Source organism: Dermochelys coriacea, chromosome 11 (assembly GCF_009764565.3).
Source record: "Dermochelys coriacea isolate rDerCor1 chromosome 11, rDerCor1.pri.v4, whole genome shotgun sequence".
Lineage (NCBI taxonomy): Eukaryota > Metazoa > Chordata > Testudines > Dermochelyidae > Dermochelys > Dermochelys coriacea.
This window is the reverse complement of record NC_050078.2, coordinates 66,166,911-66,189,496: the sequence shown is the minus strand read 5'-3', so window position 1 is coordinate 66,189,496 and position 22,586 is coordinate 66,166,911. Positions and strand designations below refer to the sequence as shown.

The 22,586-nt window shown below is 43.0% G+C and overlaps 1 protein-coding gene across 14 annotated transcripts in view; it reads right to left on the bottom strand.

Annotated features, from left to right (window-relative positions):
- Nucleotides 1-22,586, bottom strand: part of UNC80 (unc-80 homolog, NALCN channel complex subunit) — a 192,360-nt gene that overhangs the window by 38,046 nt on the left and 131,728 nt on the right. For all 14 annotated transcript variants that reach the window (XM_038421372.2, XM_038421379.2, XM_038421373.2 and 11 more), the window contains 11 exons: nt 20,061-20,150; nt 19,693-19,794; nt 18,569-18,749; nt 17,113-17,381; nt 14,655-14,789; nt 12,574-12,712; nt 10,557-10,653; nt 8,897-9,067; nt 8,600-8,692; nt 6,157-6,192; nt 5,542-5,760 (listed from right to left, as the gene is read on the bottom strand). In XM_038421372.2, the coding sequence (XP_038277300.1) occupies nt 5,542-5,760; nt 6,157-6,192; nt 8,600-8,692; nt 8,897-9,067; nt 10,557-10,653; nt 12,574-12,712; nt 14,655-14,789; nt 17,113-17,381; nt 18,569-18,749; nt 19,693-19,794; nt 20,061-20,150 (1,532 nt within the window). The remainder of the gene's footprint in view (nt 1-5,541; nt 5,761-6,156; nt 6,193-8,599; nt 8,693-8,896; nt 9,068-10,556; nt 10,654-12,573; nt 12,713-14,654; nt 14,790-17,112; nt 17,382-18,568; nt 18,750-19,692; nt 19,795-20,060; nt 20,151-22,586) is intronic.

Here is a 22,586-nt window from a genome sequence, read left to right as displayed (position 1 = left end):
TGAGACTGGATTTTCCCATCCCTTCCTCAGAACAGTCCACTAAAGCTCCAGGGGCCCTCACAGCTCTCAAAGGGGAATCCTCAAAATTTCCGCTATAAATTCCTTGGAGAAAAAGATGACCCACCATTTGATTTCATGCTAACTATGGATGAGACTGTATTTGTATCAGTCCCAGCAAGCCAGTCATTTCTAGCACTGAAACTGAACCAGCAATTTTCTGGTTCAGCAATAGAGGAGTCACATTACTCATAGCTAGCTTACACCGTGTCTTCAGTGATTTAGACCCTCAGCTCCATTATGATAACTTCTGATCTCTTAAGGACTTCCACCTTGGAAAACAGGCAGAAATGTCCATGAGCAGCTTTACCACCTACTCCCCTACTTCCTGATTCATTATAATCTTTCAACAAAATTCACTGATGACATTATTAAGTCATCTGATGAACAATACAAAGATGGGCTTAGTTCAGTGACTCCAACGCATACAAACCCATGAAAACAAAGTTTCCATATTAGTAGAAAACAGAAAATAGTTCCAGCCTGTGCAAACTGAGACACCTTATACGGTGTGCAAAGGCAAAACAAGGATAACAATGTAGTATGGAAGATCCACACCCCTCACTTAATGTTATGCTATGAGATAAATCCTTGCATTGGATGTACATTCCTGAAGCTCACTGAAGTCAATAGGAAATATTTGGAGAATTTGTACTACAAATTGGGGCTGTACAAATAATAATTCCTTCCTATTTTTGATATTCTCTAGCACTTACTTTCCAGAGGAGAATATATTACAATGATCTACACACTGCCAGACCACATACATCCACCTGTATTTAAATCAGTTTATGTTCTGGCCATGCACCACACAAGAATTTCATGCATCTACTGAAAGAAGGAAGTCCTGTGTTGAAGAGTTAACCACTAACCACTAAATACGACTCTCTTTACTGTACAAAAAAAAAAGGCATTCTGTTCAGATCGTACATAAAAAATGGAGGTGAAATTGCAGGAATTTGCGAAACAAAATCTAAATTAATATTACACAAAAATACGTTTCCTGTGGAGCTGATTTTCATCCAGAGACCTCTACCTATGAAAGAAGCTGTCCGGCAAATTCTTTGGGATAGGTTCTGCACCCCACTGCAGCACCTTTGAATGTCTCCAGTGGTGCAAATCATCATAAAAAACATAGATCCGCCTTCTGAGGATTCCCTTTGTGTAAGGGGAATCTCTGGGTAGCACAGAGCTGAACTGGGGGGTCTACACCAGCCCCTATACCCCAGCCTCCAGTGTAAGGGTGAAAAGGTATCTGATTGGGGCCTGGATATAACTGGCTGTCAGAATGGCTCTTTGGGACTGTGGACAGCCTGATATAATTCAGAGCTCTACTTTACTCTGGAGATCAAACCAGCCCCAGGAATGGGGGGGCAGAAGATTGGTTTAAAACCATCTTTGCTCCCTTCCCCAGTGAATCTGGCCTATCAGTGTTTAGTCGCTTTTAGTTCAAGGAACAATCCTGAAGCGTCCAATGATATCCTCTGAAAGCATTCAGAGGATGCTGATAACCTCAAGTTATGGTGAGAGCTACATTAAAACTGTCCCATATTAGTCCTGATTTTCATTGTATAACAGGATACAGTACACACAATTATATAAGAACGACCACACTGGGTCAGACCAAAGGTCCATCTAGCCCAGTATCCTGTCTTCCGACAGTGGTCAATGCCAGGTGCCGCAGAAGGAATGAACAGAACAGCTAATCAAGTGATCCATACCCTGTTGCCCATTCCCAGCTTCTGGCAGAGGCTAGGGATACCATCCCTACCCATTCTGGCTAATAGCCATTGATGGACCTATCCTCCATGAACTTATCTAGTTCCTTTTTGAACCCTGTTATAGACTTGGCCTTCACAACATCCTCTGGCAAGGAGTTCCACAGGTTGACTGTGCGTTGTGTGAAAAAATACTTCCTTTCGTTTCTTTTAAACCTTCTGCCTATTAATTTCATTTGGTAACCCCTAATTCTTGTGTTATGAGCTTCCTTGTTTACTTTCTCCACATCAGACATGATTTTATAGACCTCTATTGTATCCCCCCTTAGTCGTCTCTTTTCCAAGATGAAAAGTCCCAGTCTTATTAATCTCTCCTCATACAGCAGCTGTTCCATACCCCTAATAATTTTTGTTGCCCTTTTCTGAACCTTTTCCAATTCCAATATATCTTTTTTGAGATGGGGCGACTGAATCTGCATGCAGTATTCAAGATGTGGGCATACCATGGATTTATATAGGGGCAATATGATATTTTATTACCAGGGATCACTCAGAAAATACCTGCGCCATCAGAACACACCGGCAGTGGAGGTAGAACCAAAAATACCCAATAGGATGTCTTTTCACCTGCAGATTATTTTTTGTTATTATATCAAATATTATACATGCCCCACCCATGTGGAAAAATAATGATCAAGCAAATACATGCACGTTTTAGTGACTCTCAAGTCAACTGCCAACTTCAGCAAAATACTTGATAGTATGAACTTCTGCCACTGGTTGTGAGTGTATGAAATCTCCAGGAAATGCAAAGGGAATCAGACACAATCTAGGGAACACCAAATACAGTTTCTGCAAGACTCTGCCAGCGTGACAAGAGTAATTGTTGGACAAGGAAGGAGACTGGGTTTCTTAGAACAAAAAAAAAAAAGCAAGTGGTTACTTTTGGTTTTATGAAAAATTAAGAGTCAGGGAATGAAAATGGCAAATCCCTGAGATGAACCCACTTCCCTATATGTCTGTGTTCAGAATCCTCCTCCCTCTGCATTCATAACTCTAGCACACACTTTCCACTCCTTGGGATACTAGAACTTGCTGTCTTTCCCCATCCCCTCCTCCCCATGTTTCATCTCCCTTTTTGTGGAACTGAAGCACATGTAGGGATAAAGTGAGACAGGCTAAAAGTTGAGTAGAGTTGGACCTTGCAAAGGGAACTAAAACCAATAGTAAAAGGTTCTATAGCCATATAAATAAGAAGAAAACTAAGAAAGAAGAAGTGGGGCCGCTTAACACTGAGGATGGAGTGGAGGTTAAAGATAATCTAGGCATGGCCCAATATCTAAACAAATACTTTGCCTCAGTCTTTAATAAGGCTAAAGAGGATCTTGGGGATAATGGTAGCATGACAAATGGGAATGAGGATATAGAGGTAGATATTACCATATCTGAGGTAGAAGCAAAACTGAAACAGCTTAATGGGACTAAATCAGGGGGCCCAGATAATCTTCATCCAAGAATATTAAAGGAATTGGCACCTGAAATTGCAAGCCCATTAGCAAGAATTTTTAATCAATCTGTAAACTCAGGAGTAGTACCGAATGATTGGAGAATTGCTAATATAGTTCCTATTTTTAAGAAAGGAAAAAAAAGTGATCCAGGTAACTACAGGCCAGTTAGTTTGACATCTGTAGTATGCAAGGTTCTGGAAAACATTTTTGAAGGAGAAAATAGTTAAGGACATTGAAGTAAATGGGACAAAATACAACATGTTTTTACAAAAGGTAGATCGTGCCAAACCAACCTAATCTCCTTTTTTGAAAAAGTAACAGATTTTTTAGATAAAGGAAATGCAGTGGATCTAATTTACCTAGATTTCAGTAAGGCATCTGATACCGTGCCACATGGGGAATTATTAGTTAAATTGGAGAAGATGGGGATCAATATGAACATCAAAAGGTGGATAAGGAATTGGTTAAAGGGGAGACTGCAACGGGTCCTACTGAAAGGCGAACTGTCAGGTTGGAGGGAGGTTACCAGTGGAGTTCCTCATGGATCGGTTTTGGGACCAATCTTATTTAATCTTTTTATTACTGACCTTGGCACAAAAAGTGGGAGTGTGCTAATAAAGTTTGCAGATGATACAAAGCTGGGAGGTATTGCCAATTCGGAGAAGGATCGGGATATTATACAGGAGGATCTGGATGACCTTGTAAACTGGAGTAATAGTAATAGGATGAAATTTAATAGTGAGAAGTGTAAGGTTATGCATTTAGGGATTAATAATAAGAATTTTAGTTATAAGTTGGGGACGCATCAATTAGAAGTAACGGAAGAGGAGAAGGACCTTGGAGTATTGGTTGATCATAGGATGACTATGAGTTGCCAATGTGATATGGCTGTGAAAAAAGCTAATGAGGTTTTGGGATGCATCAGGAGAGGCATTTCCAGTAGGGATAAGGAGGTTTTAGTACCGTTATACAAGGCACTGGTGAGACCTCACCTGGAATACTGTGTGCAGTTCTGGTCTCCCATGTTTAAAAAGGATGAATTCAAACTGGAACAGGTACAGAGAAGGGCTACTAGGATGATCCGAGGAATGGAAAACTTGTCTTATGAAAGGAGACTTAAGGAGCTTGGCTTGTTTAGCCTAACTAAAAGAAGGCTGAGGGGAGATATGATTGCTCTCTATAAATATATCAGAGGGATAAATACAGGAGAGGGAGAGGAATTATTTCAGCTCAGCACCAATGTGGACACAAGAACAAATGGGTATAAACTGGCCACCAGGAAGTTTAGACTTGAAATCAGACGAAGGTTTTTAACCATCAGAGGAGTGAAGTTTTGGAATAGCCTTCCAAGGGAAGCAGTGGGGGCAAAAGATCTATCTGGTTTTAAGATTCTACTCGATAAGTTTATGGAGGAGATGGTATGATGGGATAATGGGATTTTGGTAAGTAATTGATCTTTAAATATTCAGGGTAAATAGGCCAAATCCCCTGAGATGGGATATTAGATGGATGGGATCTGAGTTACCCAGGAAAGAATTTTCTGTAGTATCTGGCTGGTGAATCTTGCCCATATGCTCAGGGTTTAGCTGATTGCCATATTTGGGGTCGGGAAGGAGTTTTCCTCCAGGGCAGATTGGAGAGGCCCTGGAGGTTTTTCGCCTTCCTCTGTAGCATGGGGCATGGTTGACTTGAGGGAGGCTTCTCTGCTCCTTGAAGTCTTTGAACCATGATTTAAGGACTTCAATAGCTCAGACATGGGTGAGGTTTTTCATAGGAGTGGGTGGGTGAGATTCTGTGGCCTGTGCTGTGCAGGAGGTCGGACTAGATGATCAGAATGGTCCCTTCTGACCTTAGTATCTATGAATCTATGAAGCAATTGGAAGCCTACTGAAATATCTTGATTGGAAGCCTACTGAAATAGCCCATTCCCAAGGCTGAGCGATGTAGATTGCTCAGTCAGCCTTGCCCTTGGAATTGAATACAGCATCCTGTATACAGAGCGTGCATTTCTTCACTAAAAAAGAAAAGGAGTACTTGTGGCATCTTAGAGACTAACAAATTTATTAGAGCATAAGCTTTCCGATGAAGTGAGCTGTAGCTCACGAAAGCTTATGCTCTAATAAATTTGTTAGTCTCTAAGGTGCCACAAGTACTCCTTTTCTTTTTGAGAATACAGACTAACACGGCTGCTACTCTGAAACCATTTCTTCACTGTTATACAGACAAGCACACATAGATTTGTACAGCAAGTGGAGTACCTCATGTGAGACTTAACATCCAGCAGCTCCAGGGAAGTTACCCTGGGCTCTCCAGCCAGGTTTTGCAATATCTTCAGCCTAGGGCCACAGTGCTTATAGAACTCAGTGCAGATATTCAGTAGGGACTCCCTGGGCCTCCTGAATTCCTCCCTAGCAATTCGCTCGTCCAGCTCCTCCCGGGGGAGACCCTGGCCTTCCTCCAGCAAGTGAAGGTTTTCCCTGGGGATTAAAAAAAGTGAGGGTGTATGATGTATAGCTGGAAGATGACACAAACAGCTTGGTAAATGAGGAGATTTGTAATGAACCCCTCCTCCATACCAGGTAGGGCTGTATTTCAGTAGGTAATCACTGCTCTGCAAAAGGAAGACAAAGCAGCTGGTGTTTGTAGTAAGGAGAGAGAGAGAGAGAGAGAGCGAGAGAGAGCGAGAGCGCAATTGTTACCTCCAGGACCCTCCTGAGAATTAGCTTTGTTTAAATGAAATACCTTCTGCTGGTTTCCCCTGAAACAGCATCCCTTGTCTCAATTACTGTAAGTGGAACCCGATGAACTAGGAATCCATCTCGGAGGAGTTCATCACAAGATGCCAGGGAAAAGGGGTGTAGGTCTTACTGTACCTGATAAAGTGTAGTTTGGCTCCTTGATCCGGGTACCTGGGAAGTTGAAAATGCAGACACTGTGATTCCAAATAGGAATTCAGGAACATCAGAATTGGCATATTGGTTCAGATCCTCTGTCCCACAGTATCCAGCATCAGATACTTCAGAGGAAGGTGCAAGAAACCCCACAGTAGACAGATGAGAGCTAGGCTGCTCCCCTGAAAAATTTCATCCTAATCCATAATAATTAGAGATTGGTTTAAACCCTAAAACATGAGGGTTTATATCCTGCTCCAAAGTATTTACTATTGTCCTTTTTTCTGGGTTACAAGACAAAGAGAACATAAGCTTTGTGTTTTTGGAGTCTACACCATCTGGTATTTTGCATAATTTTATCATGCCCCCTCTTCTTCATCTCCTTTGGAGGGTAAATTATTACAGTTTTTTCAATCTATCTTCATATGAGGGCTGTTCCCTTCCCCTAATCATTCTCATTGCCTGTCTCTGATCCCCGTTGGTTCTGCCATAGCCTTTTGACATATGGTGACCAGAACTACACACAGTATTCCAGGTGAGGACATATCCTTGTTTTATAGAATGGCATCATCATATTTCCCATAACTGTCTACCTCCTAACATTTTATTTTGTGAGAACAGATCTCAACTAATAGAGAAACTCTTCTAACATGAGTTGGGTTTGTTTTGTTGTTGTTGGGTTTTTTTGCTTTTGACTCCCAGGAAGAATAGTTTGGAAGCTGGAACAGTGATCAAGTCTTGTATCACTAGACTCCTGCTGTAACCACTGAGTTTCTGTTATGAGGAAAACACCCCAGAGAAAACAAATTTGAAACATGGAGCTTTAGAAAAAATATTTTGACTTGCTTTTAGAATACTAAAAATTCTCTATCAGAAAAGTCTGGAGATTTCAGCCAGGAAGATTTTCCAACCACACAATATCAGAGTCTCTAGACAGACAATTTAACAATCTGTCAGGGCACAGTTTTACTGTAATTGTAGTCCAATTTTTGAAGACTAATAAAATGAGCATTGTCTAAGATTTTTACTACCTTTGTTTCCCACTTTTAGACTGCAATCAGTGGATGGGTGGCTCAATCCCACGGCTTAATGCACTGATTTCAGTGACTGGACTAGTTTTGTGCCCTAAACATATACATGTTGTCACACTGTGGTATGGAGGAGTAGCGTGGAGAACTGGGGTTGTATACCTAGCTAGTTCAATGTGGGGAGAAGAGATAGGGACCAATCTAGATTGTCTTCAGAAAATGGTTCTCTTTATTTATATGTAGCCCATGGGGCTAGTCTAGATCATCCATTGCACATACAAACACAACATTTGCCATCTAAACCACACAGATACCGCAAGGGAAATAGAATTCAGAACAGAATCTTTTGCTACAAAAACACTGGCTTCTACCACTTGCATTAAAGGAGAATTTCCCTTAGCTGTTGGTAATACCTGGACTTGTAACCTCTTTGTAGGCTAGCAACGTGACAACATAGAATCTGATCACAGAAACGTGTAACCTATCCAACGGAGGGATACATTAGCCAGCACTACACTCCACACAGATTCATAAAATCCAATTATTTGTACCAGGCTTTTGTGCCTCTCATGAGCACCTTCTCTACAATGTAATATCCGGAGGTTTTGTGCTTACAGCAGCCTAATGTGAACTGCCTTGCCATGAGTGATAAAGCAGTGTAATGGGCAACACCTCCACTGGGTTTTAGTTAAACAACCCTTCAAACTTTCCTTTCCTTATTTCCTTCCTGTTGTTTTCAAACAAAGTAGGGAAAAAACAACACATCAATATCTGCTCTCTCCTGCATTTTGTGCCACCCTCTCCCTTGCTGTCTCTGCCTAGCCGCAAAGGGAACCAGATAAAGGCAACTGGAAGAAGATGATCATAAAGGAAAAGCAGCAAGTAAACTAGTGAAAATGCAAATCCCCATTCATTTCAACTGGAAATGCAGTATGGAGCTCTACCTCTTGGTGACACTGTTTGTAGTAACAAGGAAGGAAGGAATACACACACTTGCAGCTGTTATTGAAAGTGGAGCTGTCCAACTGTAAGTTTGGCACTGAACTCAGAGGGAAGCAAAAAAGGGACATTTTTAATCTGGTTAATAAAATCTCTGGTGGGCCAAGGGGAACAAAGGAGACTGAATCTAGAGTAAGCATCCCCATTTGGTATCCCATTCTCCGGTTCAGTCACATTGTCTTAAAATGAGAATCCAGGATTGGGGTGTTGCTTACTTAGCAGTTCATTTTGGGGCTTTTTTTTCTCTTCAAGCTTTGTCATCCTTAGTGACTGATTGCTCTCTCCCACACATAGTGCCTTCAGAACTGTTCCCAGAACACAGGATGGACCCTGTACTTCAAAACTCCAACAGAGGCTAGTGGGAGCAATGGATTGAAAAGAAAACCCAATGGAATTACCTAGTATTCACCCCAGCTGACATGGTGTGGTTGGCTGTTGTGGCTCCTTTATGGCCTTGGTCACACCTGCTCATTTGAGGGGCAGTCATGGGCCTGTATAGAAAAGATCAATAGCATATTGAAGACAATCTCTCAGAACCAGGACCTGGTAAAACACAGTGCTAATTTTACCGCGCGCAGTCATTATACACTAGCATGCTATGTATGCTACACAGCTTCACAGTATGTAGTTCCCTGGACTCATGTTGTCCAGCGAGTTACAAGTACAGTCTGTAGTCTGACTGCCACAGGAGTTACCTGGTAAGAACTTCCACGCTATACAAGAGAGCCTGCAGGGAAGTGGCAAGAGCAGCAGTAGCAGCAATCTCCTCACGAGCAGCTGGCACCGTCTCCACTTGTGAGGTCTGCCTCTTCAGTTTCTGCAGGTAACAGGGAACGAGTGCTTCCAGGACCATCAGCATCTGGAGGCTAGGACAATAGAAACCACACAATCTTGCTAGAGAGGAGTGTGCTGCAGAGTGAAATTCACTTCAGGCAGAGGTTTGAGAGTCCAAAAGCAACCCAAGGGCCACTGGATCTCACCTCAGGCTGTGATTTCATGATATCTCACTAGCTAAACAGAGTTGGGCCTGAGAGGTACTCGGATGGGAGACCCCGCTGAAGGAAATCCAGGTGGTGCAGGAAATGAATATAATACAATTACTTTGTTTCAAGACAGCACCTTTAGTCTGAGGATCTTTACAAAGGTGGCTGAGTTATACCTGTTCAAATATAGGCCTAGAGATGCCATGCAATTGTGTAATGCACTAATTTGCATATCTGGTTCATATGCAGTCTCTCATTCCAATACACTCATTTTCCATCCCAAAGATTCCTTTTCTCGCAGGTTACCCTCCTGAATTCCCTCCATACCTGCTTCCCTCTGTTTCCCCAATTCTCCTCCCCTCTGTGTTTGTCTGCCTCTTCTCTCTGGCTCTCTGCTCCTTCCCTCACTTTCCCCTTCCATGACCACAGAGACCTAAACCAGACAGCAGTCCCCAACCTTCTTGTGGCTACAGATAGATGGGTAGAGTGATTGCCTTTCTAGTGCTGCTCTGTCCATCAGGCTGCCTGGGGCTCGAGCCATATGGCTGTTGGCAGCTTGGGAGCTGTGCTCTATGAAAGGCGCCTATGGGTTGAGAACTCTTTGGGGTCCTCTATGATTTAGAGTCCCAGAGCAGACATCCAGGACCCTAACCACAAAGCATCTTCCCCACACAGATGCCCTCCTTGACCAGTGAAAGTGGTTAGACAGCAGCAGATGCTAGAGGGCTTGGGTGTATTCCAGGCACCCAGGATGACTGAACACAGCTGAGTTTCCTATCATCATGCCCACGTTACTGATGGTAAAGCGAGGCATAGAAGGGCTAGGTGACCTGCCCAAGGGCACACATCATATCTGTGGCAGTCAGGGACAACCCAGGTCTCCTGACTCCCACTCCCAAATCATTTCTGTACCAGTGCCCCAGCAAGGTGTTAGGGGAGGGACAGTGCTTGCTGCTGGAGATGCTTTCTTTCAAATGAGATACGAAAACAAAGTCTTGTCTGCTTGTATTTATTAAAGCTTTCTTGCAAGAATAGGGCTGTAATGATTTAACAGCCAGTTTTAACCTGGGTAATTGCCAGAGATGTGCTGAGTACACAGAGGTTTTATTTAAATTCCCAAACTTTTCACTAGAGAACATTACAAATATAGCACCTTTCACCAACTTTAAACTCGTATTTTTTTTTTAAGCGGAAGAAGATTGTGAACAGATAACACTTTCTTCTAAAAACCAAAAAGCAGCCATGCTTGGAATCCTCTTGCATAATCTTTACCTCCACTTCTACTGAACTGTATTTTATCCCTCACACCCCAAGCTATTCTTTTTCCTTTCCAAGCATGCATAAACTAAGACAGAAACCAAAGATATATTACCTTCTAAATGATTCAGGAGCATATGCCACCACAGTTACACACAGTTTGATGGCTTCACTGATAGAAAAGGTCAGATCCTCATTTCCATAGCAGAAATCTGAGGGGATGAGAATAACTTATGCAAATGGTATAAATGAAAATGGAGGCAGGTGGAATTCATTCAAAGGGCGAGCATAAGGCCTATACACCACTTAGGTCCTAGTTTGAATTTCGCCCACTGTCAATGTACTCTGATTTGCATATGAAAATAAAGGTTTTAATGACAAGTTTTGTTTCTCAGCTAACTGCCATTTTACTAAAAATTGACATCAAATGTGACACTGACCACGTGGGACTTGTTTCATGCCCTGAAAATCAGGTCACTTTTATTTAAGTGCCTACATATGGATTTACAGCCAACTTTTTCAAAAGAAGCTAGCAATTTTAGATAATTTTTTTCAAGAGCACTTAAGTCCAATTTTCAAAAGTGATTCAGGCACTTAGGATCCTGAATCTCATTGAAAGCCAATGACTTAGACTCCTAAGTGGTCAGGTCATTTTGAAAATGGGACTTAGGTGCTTTTGAAAATGCTACCATTCAGTGCCTCAATTTTTAGGTTCCCAACTCAAGACACTGCAAAGAGTCCAGATTTTCAGAGTGTGGATGCTCAGCACTTTCTGAAATTATCTTAGAATGTCACAAGTTGGACACCCAAAAATAGAGGCAACCAAAATTACTGGTCACTTTTGAATATTTGGGCCTTATGGGTCAGCATTTTCAAGAATTCAACTGTCATTAAGGCACCTATATGAAGGCCAGATTTTCACAAGTGCTCAAGTACCCTGGACTCCCTTTATGACACTTATGAGCAGATTTTCAAACAAGTTCAGCACACAATGCCCCCTTCTGAAAATTTGACTACTCATTTAGGTTTCTGAACTCTTTTGAAAATCAAATTCCAATTCTGGATGATGAGCAACTGAAAATCTGGTCAGAGGTGTCTGAATTGGGCAACTAAGTTTGAATTTTTTGCCTTATAGTCTCATTTTAAACAAATAAATCTGGGATTTTCAAAGATTCCTAAGGGAATAAGGTGCCCAACTCCCTTAGGAACCTTTGAAAATCCAGCCAAGGAGAATTATAGAGCTTTTCTGGTCTAAATTTCTTTTAAAACTTAACAGGTTGAGAGATGCTGTATTGTGCAATTTGCTCCTGAAAGAGCAAGACAATATCAGCACCCCTTAATTATTTCATATGGTAATTAGTGGTACTGCTGTACAATACTGCAAAATTCCAGAATATAACCAACCTTTCCTGTAAATCTGAGAGGGCTTCATGGTTCCTTGAACCCCACATTACTGGGATTCCAGTAATGAACAGCTTGTGTATAAGGTGAACCTAACGGTCTAAAAATAGTTGAAAGGTCCATACAGTAGCAGCAAACATTATTTCCCCACAAACAGCAAAGCAGCAGCATTGCTAAATGTAGCATCCTGTTGCTTCTACTACTGAAGGAAGGGAGGATCCTTCATGTTTCTGAATAGCCCTAAGTAATGTCTATAGAGATGGGCCAGAACCAAAACCCCAGAGCAGAACACCAGATAACTGCTGATTGGTGTCCATGTCCATCCTGGGGATCTGATGCCTTTGTTTCTTGCCAGCATGGAGCAGAGTAGGGGACTGCATTGATTTTGTCTGCATGATGCAGACAGCCTGTTTGGGATCTTTGTTCTTTACTCCCCATTGACAAAATTCAAAATGCCAGTGGCTGGTCTCAAACTTTCTCTCTCAGCACAACAGAAAATGCTTTTCAGTGAAATAAATAACCTTTTATAAATATATAAATATAACAAATAACCAAATGGACAACTGTGACAAACCTAACCTTCGCAGCTGGGTAAAGTGTAAGAAGCTGGTACTGCTGCACTCAAAAACAAAAAGCCTACAGCAAATATTACTGGGTCAACATATTAGATACTAAATAAATAATCATGTCTCTTGAATACAGGGGATAACAAAAGGACGATTTGCTATTACCTAATGATTTGAGAGGCTTTTCAGCTTTCACCAGCTCTAAGATGTCCAAAATGTCAGGTGTATCTCCCTCTAGGGACTGCAGCAGGTCAAACAGGCACTGAGCTGACACTCCTTTGCTGGGTCCATTGTTTGTAGCATCCTGTTTAAATGACACCCATTTGTTATTGATTTTTTTATTATTTTATTTGCATCCCAAGTATCTTCATTTGCAGACAGAAACAGTTCAGTTTTAATCATGAGTTCATAGCGTTTACAAGTTTAGTTCAGGAGTGTAATCATATAAAACAATATGTGCGCTGTTTGACTCTCCAAACAAAGGTAACGTGGTGTGGAAATTGAGTCTGGAAATTGTATATCTTTACTTCCAAAGGGTTCATTCAAGTGCTGTCCTCTGACGTAATGGTGTCACAGATACTCAAGGCCCCTAACTCCCTCTGGGCCTTTAAATTCACCAGCATAGAATCATAGAAATGTAGGATTGGAAGGGACCTTGATCAGTTATCTAGTTCAGTCCCATGCACTGAGGCAGGACTAAGTATTATCTAGACCATCCCTGACAGGAATTTGTCTAACCTGTTATTAAAAAACCTCCAGTGACAGAGATTCCAAAACCACCATAGGTGACTTGTTCCAGTACTTAACTGCCCTTACAGTTAGGAAGTTTTTCATAATGTCTAACCTAAATCTCCCTTGCTGCAATTTAAGCTCATTGTTTCTTTTCCAACATAAGATTATAGAATTGATGGTCACACTTTATGTTAAGGTTCCATTTATAAATAGTTTATAAAAGGTTAATAAACAGTTAATCAATTGCTAGAATCCAACAGGTGAATAGGTTGCTTATAACCATATATCATGTCTATACCATGCTTACATCAGCTATTAATCATTTATTAACTCTTTATAAACCCTTAAAATAGGAATTTAATATAAAGTATGACTGAATTTATCATACTGGATCAGATCATTAGAAATATAGATAGTTGGGTTTGCAATGACTGGGAAAACTGCATAGTGAATTGCCTGCAGGAAAGGCAGGAGAGAAGTTCTGGAAGCCAAATTTAGGCTGCTAGGTAAGAGAGTGGAGGGTCTGGACTTTAATCTCTTACCTAGCAGAGTGAAGAGAGAGTGAATAAAGACAATGGAAACAGAAGGGTTACATGTGATTTTTGTTCTATAACACGATTTCTAAAGTTAACTTAGCAGTCTAACCTTCTGTCTCAATAAGTTTCTCTCACTCCTTTTTGCAGCATTTCAACCAAGCCTATTGCCTGTCTCTTCCTAGTAACTGGGATTCTCTCCCTCAGAGGTATCCTCAGTGCAAGAGGATACCATGACATCATCTGAAAGGAGGGTTTCAACTATGGGATCATTTTCGTCCACTCCAGTTGGATATTTTCCTTCCCTGAGACTTCCATCCTCCTCAATAGCACAGAGGCTATCAGACTGGGTGTGAGACGGTTCTACTGTGTGCTGGAAAGTCTCATCTATGTACCTCTCTGTCTCCTTTAGCTCCTATAGTTCAGCCACTCTGGTCTTCAGAGCCCTTACTCGGTCTCTGAGGGCCATGAGCTCTTTGCACCAAATTCACACATACGCCACCTGGCAATAGGGCAGGTAATCCTACATGCTGCATTCAGTGAAATGAACTGGATAGCCCCCACTCTGCTTCTGGGTTTGTGCATGCATTGTTTTTATGCCTGCAGCTTTTTTTTGTTTGTTTTGTTTTGGAGGGTTTTTTTTGTTGGGAGGGCAGGTGGTTATTGGCATAGGTTTAGAGTAGGTTAGGTATGTCTGGATTTCACGCTCCCTCTCTAAACTCCTGTTTGCTAGCTCCTCTGGTCACTGAGGAGCTGGTTTTATAAAACCCTGTTCTCCTTGAGTAGCCCTGCCCCCTGGTTAACAACTAATAGATCCTAAGGGGATTAGTGTAACAAGTACATTGCTCTTGATTTCCATGAGAATTCCAAGCATACAGCTCCTCTTTTTCCCAGCTGCTTTCCCCTTGCTTTCTCCCATGTGGAAGCCTGTCTGCATATCCATGCTCCCCAGTGTGAATCTAAGGATCAGGTTTTACTCACAGGGAACTCGAGCAGAGGAGCCACACTGGCAAACAGTTGCAGAACAAAGGGCTTGCGATGCAGAATGTAGAACTGGCGGCAGGCAAACTCAATTGCTTGGCGTAACTGTGGGTTGCTTTCGTAGTCAGCATACACCTGGGGGGAAAGGGAAGAGGAAGCGTACAGAAGTGACAATCCAATTAAAACAGTGAATTCTGCAAGATATTGTGGACCTTGAAAAGAATATTTCCACATTTCCTTCATAACTGGCCCCCAGAATCCTGCCCTGCAGGTGTTTGATTAGATGTGTGATTCAACAATCGTTAATTTCTCTGAGCTTTGTAAACCATACAATTAGCTAGTAGCCTCTTTTCTATTTAAATTGCCTGCCTGCTCTATTTCCCTGTTGATATAACAAGTTTTCTTGAAAAACAGCTACCGATATTGCTCTTGCTGTAGTCAGGCAACAAACCCCACTAAATTCCTACATTTGGGGTGGATTTCACCACATTACAGACAGCCCACATAAGACCTTCTATGCCACAGAAGTCCAACGGGTAGCCTTGGGCAGGGGCTGCAGACAAAGTAGCTGAGTGTACACCAAGGAGATGAGCTCAGTTTCTGGGGGCAGAAAATGAACTTTCTGGGGAAGATAAAAAGATACCCCTTTGTCCTGCCTCGAGGAAGTAAATGGACAAAGTATTTATATGCATGGAAATGGGATCTCAACCAGGCTTGGTTGAAATGCTGCAAAAAGGGGTGAGAGAAACTTATTGAGACTGAAGGTTAACTGTTAAGTTAACTTTAGAAATCGTGTTATAGAACAAAAATCACATGTAACCTTCTGTTTCCATTATCCTTATTCACTCTCTCTTAAATCTTGATCTTTGATAACAAATTGATTATTGTTTTCACTGTAAGTATATCTCAGCACTGTGGTATTGTATGAGGAACTGTTCATTCAAGCTGGTGTGTACACTGCATTCCTGATATTATTGTGAGTGCTCAATGGATAAGGGGCTGAACACTATAAGGGAAGACTTCAAAGGGGATCGGGGACTGGGGTGCACCTATTGTTAACTTGCAAGGCAAATTAAGGGTGAGCATAGCCCAGAGGAGGTTGTTTGGGTGGCTAACAGGTTGCTGGTGTCCATACGGCCAGTTAGTGCGTGATATGCACTGTAGATTCACAGTTAGTGACATCAAGGTCTTAGATTGTAAGCCCTCTGGGGCAGGGACTGTTTTCCTATGTGCTTGGACAACACCTTGCATGCTGTGGGCAGATCTCCAATGCAAATGGGGATCAATATACAATCAAAATATACAATCAAAATACAATACCGCTGGAGGGTAGGGATAGAGTCCAGAGTGACCTAGACAAACTGGAGGATTGGGCCAAAAGAAATCTGATGAGCTCCAACAAGGACAAGTGCAGAGTCCTGCACTTAGGATGGAAGAATTGCATGCACTGCTAGAGGCTGGGGACCGACTGGCTAAGCAGCAGTTCTGCAGAAAAGGACCTGGGGATTACAGTGGATGAGAAGCTGGATATGAGTCAACAGTGTGCCCTTGTTGCAAAGAAGGCTAACAGCATATTGAGCTGCATTCGTAGGAGCATTACCAGCAGATCGAGGGAAGTGATTATTCCCCTCTTTTCAGCACTGGTAAGGCCACATCTGGAGTATTTCATCCAGTTTCAGGCCCCCCACTACAGAAAGGAGGTGGACAAATTGGAGAGAGTCCAGCAGAGGGCAAAGAAAATGATCAGGGGGCTGGGGCAAATGACTGATGACGAGAGGCTGAGGGAACTGGGCTTGTTTAGTCTGCAGAAAAGAAGAGTGAGGGGGGATTTGATAGCAGCCTTTAATTACCTGAAGGGGGGTTCCAAGAGGAAGGAGCTAGGCTGTTCTCAGTGGTGGCAGATGACAGAACAAGGAGCAATGGTCTCAAGTTGCAGTACGGGAGGTCTAGGTTGGATATTAGGAAACACTATTTCACTAGGAGGGTGGTGAAGCTCTGGAATGGGTTACCTAGGGAGGTGGTAGAATCTCCTTCCTTAGAGGTCTTTAAGGCCCGGCTTGACAAAGCCTTGACTGGGATGATTTAGTTGGGGTTGGTTCTGCTTTGAGCAGGGGTTGGATTAGATGACCTCCTGAGGTCTCTTCCAACCCTAATCTTCTATGATTCTTCTACAACTAGTTCTGTGACTGACCCTGGGCAAAGCCTTGGTCTCCCCACCTGTAAAATGGAAGATGCTAATGATGTACCTCACAGCAGCACCATGAGGTATGTACTGCTGGTAAAGCACTCTTAACAATGGAAAGCACTGAGTACTCGGGTGTGTTTATTATTGTTGCTTTATCAGAGAGACCCCTGATGAAGCAGGAGAATGCTTGCATTGCTCGCTGATTCGCTGAGTATGATGACTCACAGCAGCTCTTCAGTCTTCGATGCTAACCAGTAGGAAGAAGACACTCACCTGCAGCATGGTGGGGAGGATCCACTGGTACCCACTGAGAGAGAAGAGATGGTTGAAGTGCACAGCAGTGTTGATGACAGTGGCAGCGTACTGCCTCAGCAAGGCACTGTCCTCTGGGTGAAGGATCAGGGCTCCATTGAAGACATTTAGGAACAGCATGATCTCATCCCCCCAAGGAAATTCACTGGGCATGCCGAGGAACATCTCCTCCAGGAGCTTAATCCACAGGCTTTTTTGAAGAGTATCAAGGCCAAAGAGTTCCTTCCCAGCTGCGAGAACAATGCAGGCGACAGAGAAGCTAATTAATCGCCTTAGCCCAGCAAGGCATTTCCAGCTGCTTAACATTCCCGAAGACCAATTGAAGGGATCTGCTGAGCAATGGCCTCTACAAAGTTTCCTCCAGTCACCACTTTGGCTACAGGTGCTTTTTAAAGGAGGATTGAAGCAAATTAATCTGTGGTGCAACACCACTGAGGACAATAGATTTTGGCCAATTGCGTTTAAACAATAGAAAAGAGAAGTTTAAAAGGGGCACTGGAGGAATGTGATGAATTATCACAGGGATTTATTAATCTTTATCCTATACATTTAAAATTCATTTGATTTTTCATTTCTCTTTTAAGTTAAAGCAGACCAAATCTTGCATATACCATTGGCAGTTTATCAGCTTTATGGATAAATACTATATTTTTTTTACCCTTCAGGTTATCCCAGAAGGACACACACTACAGGATACTGATGTGCAATTACACTGCTGCTTCTGAAACAGCGTGCCTTCAGTGCTAGCAGACGTTCAGTTGCATGACCTGCCAATGTTTACCACACAGTGAAAAGGGCCCTCCAGGGCAGGGGACTGTCTAATCCACCCCAGAGTTTGATTAGAAAACCTACTTGACTATCAAGGTTAATCTTTGAAATGGGACAGTTCCTAAATTCCTCTTGCAAAATTTTGCACGTGTGCACATCATGGCTGGAGACCCCACATTTGCACATGCAAGTTGTGTAACTACGCAAATAAATTCCCCTGTAGATATGCAGTTACCTAATTTCCATGTGCAATGTTGCATGCACAAATACAGAGCTTGCACACTCCATACAAAGTTTGTGAGCACAGCATTAGGTGCCTTAGCAGTGATTGTCAGTAATCAGAGTGTATAGAGTGCCTGTAACTAAGGCACTAATCCAAAGCCCACTGAAATCAATGGAAAGCAGCCTTTCTTGTGGGTTCCTAATAAATGAATAGTTTTATACTGCAGCACCTTTACTGCAGTCACATTTATGTCCTAATGTCTGGACATCATATTCCTGGGCAGGGTATTTTCTTTGAGATGAGATAAACCTCTATTCTGTTCAGTCTTTCTGAGCAAGTAATAAGATTACCTGAATAAAGCTGCTGGCACCAAGTTCAATATGCAAATGAAGCCAGTGAAATCTTTGCCAAGTGCTTTCCCAGTACCTTGAGGATCACTGAAGAGGGAGAATTCTGCATCAATGGCACTCCGAGGGAAGGAAGGCAGGCGGAGAAGGTCCTCTTGGAGCATAGACACATGGGATTGCTTGTGGGCCACAGGGATTTTCTGGGTCAGTGATATGAGGAACAGCACCCGTCCTACCTCCTCCAGCTTGCGGGTGAATACCTAGCAGAGAAGGAGAGACACACAGCAGAATCGCTCCAATCAGAAGGGATTTTAAAAGAGTGTGACATCTTTAAAGTGCAAAGACAAAGTGGAAAGAGTGGGAGGCAAGTGCCCTGGGTTAACTCTCTGTGAGTGCTACTGATACATCCTAGCTTATCAGAAGAGCAGGGACTCCGAGGATGGATTGGAGGCCACTCTAGTAGGTGGGGCAGGTGGGCCCAGTGACAAAGCCTTCACTTTTCTTCCCGGGGCTGGGTGATGACACCTTATTCTTCGAGGAGCTGATACTTCCACTGGTACCTGATGGGATGGTCACTGCCCCACTATGTGGGATCAAGACCTGATGAGAGAGCCTCTGGAAGCTGAGGTGAAAGCTAATGGAGCAAATGGAACACTGTGAGGCACAGCAATCGATGCCAATTGCTACAATTGTGCCCCAGGTGATGGGGAGCGGAGAATCCTGTCCCAAGAAGGAATATCCAAGAGGCAGAGCAAGGAAGGGGCAGAGGAGACACTCCCAGGAGGGAGAAGAAACCACAAGTGGTAGCATCTATTCCAGAGACAGGCAGACTTGTGGGGGAAAGTCATCAAGCAGGCTCCCAAAGGCCGGGGACCGGTGCCTGGAAAGAAGTAATGTGGATATCCCTGCCTTTGAAGCTGAAGTATGTGGAGTTACCCAGCCACACATATAAGAACATTTGCAGACCAATACAGCTAAAACGATCCAGTTAGAGGGAGTGTACATGGCCTTCTTCAGTGCCTTGATTGTCCCTGAATATGCAGCATGCCTGGTGAAATGACAACCAGGAGGCTTTCATACCACAAGCTGCTCCTCTGGAAAAGCGCGCCCCGCACAGTATGAGGGGAGCCCTTTGAAAGGACAAGGAGGAGCCACTTCCAAGGATGTTTTTTGGCTGGAGATGCCCTGGTGGCGGTGAGATACCTGTTTCTGAATGAGCTCCTGACCCTTTTCTGGATGCATGTGTACCAGATTGAGCTGTGGAGACACTGACCTCCGGAAAGGATAAATATCCCGGACGTAAGTCTGCAATGGAAGAGAATAACAAATCAAGTTTTTTTAAAAATACTGCTGTAACTGTAGCCAGAAGCTGGGACTGGATAACAGGTCATGGATCACTTCCATCTCTCTCCAGGGACACTAAGACCCATAATTTCCACAGGCCACAACTCTGTATCGATGATGATACAATTCTGGCCATATATGGCCTTCTTGCTATAGTCTGGCCACTCCCAATATTCGGGAAGGGATGAAGAAAGAACAAAATCAGCTGGACCGGGCCTTTGCCTCACCTTGTTGTAATGAATAAGGTTCCATCGTTTATCCATTAAAAAATAATGAGCAGACTGGGTTTCAGGTATGTTAAAAAACTCCAAGCACTCCTAAGGGGGAAGAAACAAAGACCAGCTTGTTATTCATGAAGTAGGTTGTACAGAGACAAAGCGTTTTAAAACCAGTTATACAGGGACCATTCCCAAATGCCCTGCTGACGCTGGCACATTGTTCTTGCATTTAACACTTTTCTTTCTTTGTTTAAAACATATATATCTATATATCTACATGCAACCATTTCAGCATTCCTAAAATCTGCTGGATTGACAGCCGTGGGGACTGATGTTACCTGTGTTTATCCATAGAACAATTATTTCTGCCTCCAGACCTTTTCTGTCTCTATCATATGGGTATCATTGCCTCCATTACTACAAGACCTGAACCCTTCACAGACTTATGTATTTATCCTCACAACACCCCTACGAGGTAAGGAAGTGCTGTGTTACAAAACGTGGAACTAAGGCAGAGAGAGACAGAGATTATAGCTACACTTATGGCAGCGTGTAGACAACAGACACTTCACGACCACCTAGCATAGGTATCAATAGCAGCGTAGACGGTGAGGCACTGTTTAGGTGGGTGGAGCAGAGTGCCTGGCATGCCTGACCCCCCCAGTGCCCTACACACCCAAGCAGTGCCTCCCAAGTCTACACTGCTATTTTCAGCAGTGTCGTTTGCTGCTGCCTCGCTGCTGCAGAGAAAGTCCGAGTTAGTACAGAGAATTCTTCCCCAGGTGTCTGGCTGGAGGATCTCGCCCACATGCTCAGGATCTAACTGATCACCATATTTGGGGTTGGGAGGGAATTTTTCCCCAGGTCAGACTGGCAGAGACCCTGGTTTTTCACCTTCCTCTGCAGCCTGGGGCACTAGTTGCTTACTGGTATGAACTGGAGTAAACGGTGGGTTCTTTGTAAAATGGAAATCTTTAAATCATGATTTGAGGATGTCAGTCACTCAGCCAGAGGTTAGGGGATTATTGCAGAAGTGGGTGGGCGAGGTTCTGTGGCCCGCAACATGCAGGCGATCAGACTAAATGATCACGATGGTCCCTTCTGGCCTTAAAGTCTATGAAAAGTTCTGGCAGCAGGGAGGCAACAGGGAAAAGCAGCTTCGCCTTTCTCTATGGTATGTAGACGCAGCTTGCCTTTCACTGCAGTATGCAGCTACATATATAGTACTAGTCCCTGTACTCTACACCTCGCAGCAAGTGTAGACATGGCCTTAGGCTATGTCTACACTAGCACATATGTTGGCAAAACTTTTGTCATTCAGGGGGATGAAAAAACTCCCCCCATAGCGATATAAATTTTGCTGGCATAAGCACTCAGTTGCATAGCACTATGTCAGTGGGAGACGTTTTCACACTTGTTGAGCTGGTTTATTACGTTGATGGGAGAGCTCTCTCCCATCAGCATAATGCAGCTATGCGAGCGATCTTACAGCAGCACTGCTGTATCGGTACAGCTGTACACTGTAAGCTTGTAAGTGTAGACATGGCCTGAGCCAATGGCTCTCAACCTGTCCAGACTACTGTACCCCTTTCAGGAGTCTGCTTTGTCTCGCATACCCCAAGTTTCACCTCTTTTAAAAACTACTTGCTGACAAAATCAGACATACAAATACAAAAAGTGTTACAGCCCACTATTACTGAAAAACTGTTTACTTCCTCAATTTTACCATATAATTATAAAATAAATCAATTGGAATATAAATATTGTACTTACATTTCAATGCATCCGATGAAGTGAGCTGTAGCTCACGAAAGCTTATGCTCTAATAAATTTGTTAGTCTCTAAGGTGCCACAAGTACTCCTTTTCTTTTTACATTTCAGTGTATAGAACAATATAAACAAGTCATTGTCGGTATGAAATTTTATTTTGTATTGACTTGGCTAATGTTTTTATGGAGCCTGTTGTAAAATGAGGCAAATATCTAGATTGATTGATGTACCCCCTGGAAGACCTCTGCATACTCCCAAGGGCATGTGTACCCCTGGTTGAGAACTGGCCTAAGTGACTTGCCCAAGGTCATATTGGAAATCTTTAGCAAAGCAAGGAACTGAACCCTGTCTGCCAAGTCCCAAGCTAGCACCCTAACCACTGGATCATCCTCTTTCTCCCTGAAATGCTGATTTCTCCATTGAGGCAAAAACAAATCTGCCATTATCAGATGGAATCAGGACTACCTGGGCCACCAAAGAGTTCTTAGTGGGAACAGCTGTTTGGTTCATTTCTTGGATAGGTAATAGAGCTGGTCGAACACCAGAACAAAATGAACGGACAAATATGTCAGTGAATTGTTAACTAATTTATTTAGCAAATTGTATCTGATCTGCAGCAGTCTGTTGGCCCCAGAGTTCCACTTGGCTGGCAATGCGATCTCCTATAACCCTAGATACTGAGGATGGGGAGTACCCCACATTAGCCATCAGATCACTCCCCAGTTTATACAGTAGTGGTCACCCATCTTGAGATGGAAGTGGATA